The sequence below is a fragment of the Ochlerotatus camptorhynchus genome, unplaced genomic scaffold (genome assembly GCF_037179485.1).
Source record: "Ochlerotatus camptorhynchus isolate MF236.1 unplaced genomic scaffold, CSIRO-AGI_Acam_v1.1 ptg000432l, whole genome shotgun sequence".
NCBI lineage: Eukaryota > Metazoa > Arthropoda > Insecta > Diptera > Culicidae > Ochlerotatus > Ochlerotatus camptorhynchus.
Window position 1 is genome coordinate 8,034,626 of NW_027040918.1, and position 5,223 is coordinate 8,039,848.

Below are 5,223 nucleotides of genomic sequence, written 5' to 3' on the forward strand. Positions count from 1 at the left end.
TAGCTTCCACACCTGGATATCGCACCCATTCTCAACACAGATCCCGCATAAATGCGATCCATTACTTGACCTTACAAAAATTGGTTAAATTTGTGTTATAATCCATGCTAAACTTTAACTGAAATGGTTATGGAACTTTACATGAACGTTTGTGTGATAAAGTTTTAACCTTATGTATTATGGTTTTTTGGAAGTGAACGTCACGCTTTTCACTACAGCACCGGCACCGGCTGGGGTCACTGCAAAGCAACCGATTCAAAATGATAACACGTGCTGTCACAACTTCTTGGATCCCCTCCCCCTGAAGAGTGGACGCCATATTTGAATCGCCCGTAATCGACATCGAGTGAGCTCGACACATGTTTATCAACAAGACAGTGTGACACTCAAGCACAACGCTTCAAGCTTTTTTTTTTGTTTACTGTGACTGTCAGTGTATAATTTTTTGTGAATTTTGCGCAAATTTGCGATAATTTTGGTTGTAAAACGTGATATTTAGTATGGTGAAAGACACAAAAATCTCAAAATATGAGTAAAAAATTTATGACCGACAGTGAAGAAGAGGATGCGGATTTTTCCGCCAGTGAAGATGAATGGCTACCGGAAAATGACAAACCCGGACGCGGTTCAAAGACGGCTTTGGGGAAAGGATCATCTTCCGGTGCGTCCGAATCAGATGATGGTGAAAGCGACGAAGGTGGCGAACCGAAGGGTGGTGGAAGACGCTCCCAAGCGCAAAAGGGGCAGGCGACAGATGCCAGGTATGAATGGAAACCAGTTTTTTTTTGGGTGTTCAAGGTCATCCAAAAATGACATTTTGTTACCTGAAAAGGGTTGCTTTTGTGTGTCGTTTTAGGAAATCACGCGCTCCACCAAAACCGAAACTATCAACATCGGAGCGTAAGAAATTGTACGAAAAGTATCGCCCCTCAGCTGGCAGCAAAGTTGGCACCAAGCAGGAGGGTGATGATTCCGACAGTAGCGGCGATGAGCATTTGGTCAATCCGGAACAATTGGACCTGAATTCCGATTTTTTCATTGAACCTCCTGCTGAGAAACCTGCAGAAGAGGTGCTTCAGTTCGATTGTAATGCTGGAGTGCAGCTTTCGGATTCTTCTGAGGAAGAAGGATCCGACCAAGGAGAACCTAGCGAGCAAGGCGAAGATGCCAAAAGACAGGCCAACAAGAAGTTAATCGCAAAAATTAATCAAAAATCGCAAAGTTTTGTTAATTTTGAAGGACTTCAGCACTTGAATGAAAAAATAGACCAAGCCAAGGAACAGCTGGCTTTGTTCAAAGCGAAGGAATCTACAAGTGATGGTCTCGTGAACATTGGAGACCTCTTGGCTTTGGGGGAACACCACGAGGAGAAACCACCAACCAGAAAAACAGGAAAATCAAAGCCGCTCAAGAAAAAGAAAGAAGAAGATTCCGATTCTGATTGGGAAGAAGTAGAAGAGAAGGAGGAAAACCAGCCTCTGCATGACGTACAAATAACACTGGATGTTGGACCGACAAGTGTTCAGAGGAAGAAACGGAGCAATGAAATCGATATTGAAGCATGTATCAAGCGGATTGTGAATCGCGAGAAGCGTGAGAATCAAATCGTCCTCCACAAAGTTAACATTGTAATGGCCATTGCCCACGGAAACTTCGTGAACGGCGCTTTGAACAACTCTAAACTATTATCGCTGGCTTTGACGTTGATTCCGTCGCAAAAATGTTATCCAAAGGATAGAACAAACCTAGAATACTTTGAACAGATTACGAAATTTTTCAAAGAAATCGTAGATCTCAAAGAAAGACGAATGTTCTGTCGCTTCAAAAAGCTACCGTCATTGGAGACATCACTTCGCCTGCAGATGTTGACTAAGGCCGCCATCTGTAAGCGTGATTACATTTTGATATTTATAATTCTACTTCGCGCAATTGGCGTCCAGTGTCGCATGGTCATGTCCTTGGCTGTAGTCCCGAAGAAGCTACCACAGAGTGAACTACAGCAAACGCAAGTTACAGTGGTAAAGAAAGCAAAAAAGGATATCGACTCGGAAGCAAAATCAACCGCCACCAGTATTAGTAAGGGGTCAAAGAAAAAATCAACCAAGGAAGACCACGATTATGCCGATGACGGTAATAGTGGAGCGAAGAAGGAGCGTTCTAAGCGGAAGGCAGCAACTGGGAGCGCCCTTAAAGTTCCTCAACTTGACGGAAATGACGATTCTTGTGGCGGCGTACCGAGTAAGAAATCCAAGCTGGCACCCTCGACAGGTCAAGCCGACAGTTCGAAGGACAAGCCATCTCCGGGACCAAGTACTTCGAAGGTGAGTGAGAATTTAATCTAGATTGGACATTTGATTCTGGAGATATCATCTAAATACGAGAATGAATGAATATTAGATTGATAGTAACCTTTTAAACACCGACGTTGCAACGGTAGGAAAATTAAACATGTTTCTTATTACTTTCAGGCTGCCATTCCCAAGCTGCAGGAAGTTTCTGTGTTCTCGCCGAGAAAAACACGGAAGCAACGTCAAGAACAAGCCAACGGTTCCCCGAGTTTCTCCGAAATCTCAAAGCCTAATAACCCAAAGCGAAATAGCAATCCACCTGTCGTCGCAGTACCCTCCACCACTTCATCTATTTTGATCAGGAAGGACTATAAAGACAAACCAGTGAAGAATATTATCGATAAGAAGAAGACATCCACTAAAGGGGTTAAACCTTCTAATACAACAGCAATTAATTCAAAAGTAAATCAAAGCAATACGCAAACGAAGAATGCAACACCGAAAGCTACAAAACCGAAACCAGAACCGGTCAAAGCACCGACAGTGGAAAAATCTAAATCCAAATGTAAAGAAAGTCCCAAAGTTCTTAAGGTGGAAATCTTTGACAAGAAACTCAAAAAACGGCTGGACCGTCGAGTGCTTTCAACGGACGACGAATTTCGCAAAGATCCAGACAACAAAACCAAGCTCAAATCCGGCGTCAATCTGTGGATCGAGGTGTACGCCGAGGAGGAGGAACAATGGGTCCCACTCGATGCCGTGGGTAGCAAGGTCCACTGCCTGGAACACATTGTGAAGCAGGCTTCGTCTCCACTGGTCTACATCCTCGCATGGAACAACGACGGCACAATCAAAGACGTTTCCCCGCGTTACTGTCCGAACTATGCTACCAGCACCAAAAAGCTACGTATCGAGCAGGAGTGGTTGGACGAAACGTTGGCCAAGTTCAAGGGGAAGCGAACGGCCAAGGATATCGAAGAGGACCGTTCTCTGAATCAGGCACTGATGGAGCAGCCTCTACCAACGACCATCAGCGAGTTCAAGAATAATCCGCTCTACGCTTTGAAGCGACACCTGCTGAAGTTTGAAGGAATCTACCCGCCGGATGCTCCGACACTTGGATTCATCAAGGATGAACCCGTTTACGCGAGGGAATGCGTACAGACGCTACACTCGCGGGAAATTTGGCTGAAGCAGGCGCGAACGGTGAAGATGTTCGAAACGGCGTACAAGGTGGTCAATGCCAGGCCCAAATACGATCGGGTAAGTTTGTTCCGGGTCACGAACCAAACGGTAATAGTTTGACTCTTCTGACTTTTTCTTCAGGCCTCCAGTCAAATGCTTCCGGCTCAGCCGCTGGAACTTTTCGGCTACTGGCAAACTCAGGACTACGAACCTCCTACGGCGGAAGACGGCATCGTTCCGAGGAATGCCTACGGCAACGTGGAACTTTTCAAACCGTGCATGCTCCCGAAGAAAACCGTTCATCTGCAATGTGAGTATTTTAATCCTGGAGTAACGCGGTGTGCTTCATATTTGCATATGAATCATTTGTTTTTAATGCCATAAAAAAACTTCCCCAGCGAAGAGTGAAGATTTTCTTTTGAACTGTCTCGCACACTGGTTACATGTTCGGCTTGCACTGGAATATGACCGCCTTGCAATAAACCAATTCGATTTTTGTTTTTCAGTGCCCAGTTTGAACCGAATTTGCAAGAAGCTGGGCATCGATTGCGCTCAAGCCGTGACCGGGTTCGATTTCCACGGCGGATGCAGCCATCCAGTGTACGACGGGTTCGTAGTTTGCGAGGAGTTCAAGGACCTGGTGGTCGACGCCTGGTACCAGGAGCAGGAGCAAGAAGAGAAACGAGAACGCGACAAGTACGAGAAGCGGGTCTACGGCAACTGGAAGAAGCTTATCAAGGGATTGCTGATTCGTCGGAAGCTGCAGAATAAGTACAATTTCGACAATCTCACTGGGTAATTGGATCCCATCGAATGATCTAAATGGCATGCTCGGCTGATGATTTTTAAGTGTCGGAGTAGTTCGTAAATGTTCTTACGTTGATGCATCTTGTCTAATTAAAGATTACTACATTCGACTGAAATCACTATTCATTAGAAAGAAAAAGATCTCACGGTGGCCATCATTTGCAAAAAAAAAAAATCAGTATCGCTGTCTAACACCCACCAAACGAAATCTTTGACTGCCCTATCTACCTACAATCGAGCTCCTAGATCGTATCCATTGTCACAAGGTTTCGGGATCGACTTTCAGACATCTGTTAGGAGCCTCTGATAGCTCAGTTCACTCAGTTAAAGACACGGTGTGCATTGGATCCATTTAGAAGATGCTGAATTTTTTAAGGCCTAATATTTTTTCTTTAAAATTCCATTATCCTTAATTTCGTAAAATATGCATGTACCAGGAGCCAGTGAACCATAGAGGGCTTACATGGTCGTATAACTCGAAAGAACTAGTCATATTTTGAAAAAGGATAAATCTGGTCTCTCATCTTCCTGATCATTTCTTCAGTCTAAGATCCTAAATTTGTCAAAAATCTTTCAAGTTTGAAATCTCGACAAATTAAAAATTATACCAAATTTAAGAATTTGTCTAAGTCCAAGATTTAAAAAAATCTAAGGCTAGAATATTTAAAAAGGAAGTCTCAGATACTTTTTTTAAGTTCGCGATTTCAGAATCTGCTTGATGTTCGACATCTAGAATATTTCTGTTAGTCCCTAGAGAATTGGTTTGCTGATTCCTCTAGGGATTCATTCTACATTTTTAGTTGATTCTTAATGACACTCACAAGAATTCACTTAAATTTCTTTCAATATATTGCACAGAATCCCCTTTAAAACTATCGTAGATATATCCTTAGAATTCCCTTGCAAATAACCTCGGATTCGCTTTAGAATTATTCTAATTATG

The 5,223-nt window shown here is 43.5% G+C and overlaps 1 protein-coding gene across 2 annotated transcripts; it reads left to right on the forward strand.

The window, feature by feature from the left end:
- Positions 1–388: 388 nt before the first annotated feature.
- Positions 389–4,322, forward strand: LOC135711336 (DNA repair protein complementing XP-C cells homolog). 2 transcript variants are annotated; one of them, XM_065234127.1, is made up of 5 exons: positions 389–761; positions 833–2,321; positions 2,469–3,551; positions 3,615–3,783; positions 3,980–4,322. In XM_065234127.1, exons 1-5 carry the CDS (start codon positions 529–531, stop codon positions 4,270–4,272), a joined length of 3,267 nt encoding a protein of 1,088 aa, XP_065090199.1. In that variant the 5' UTR covers positions 389–528; the 3' UTR covers positions 4,273–4,322. The 2 variants fall into 2 exon arrangements, with proteins under 2 accessions (XP_065090199.1, XP_065090200.1); XM_065234128.1 differs by having other exon boundaries at positions 857–2,321.
- The last annotated feature ends 901 nt before the right edge of the window (positions 4,323–5,223 follow it).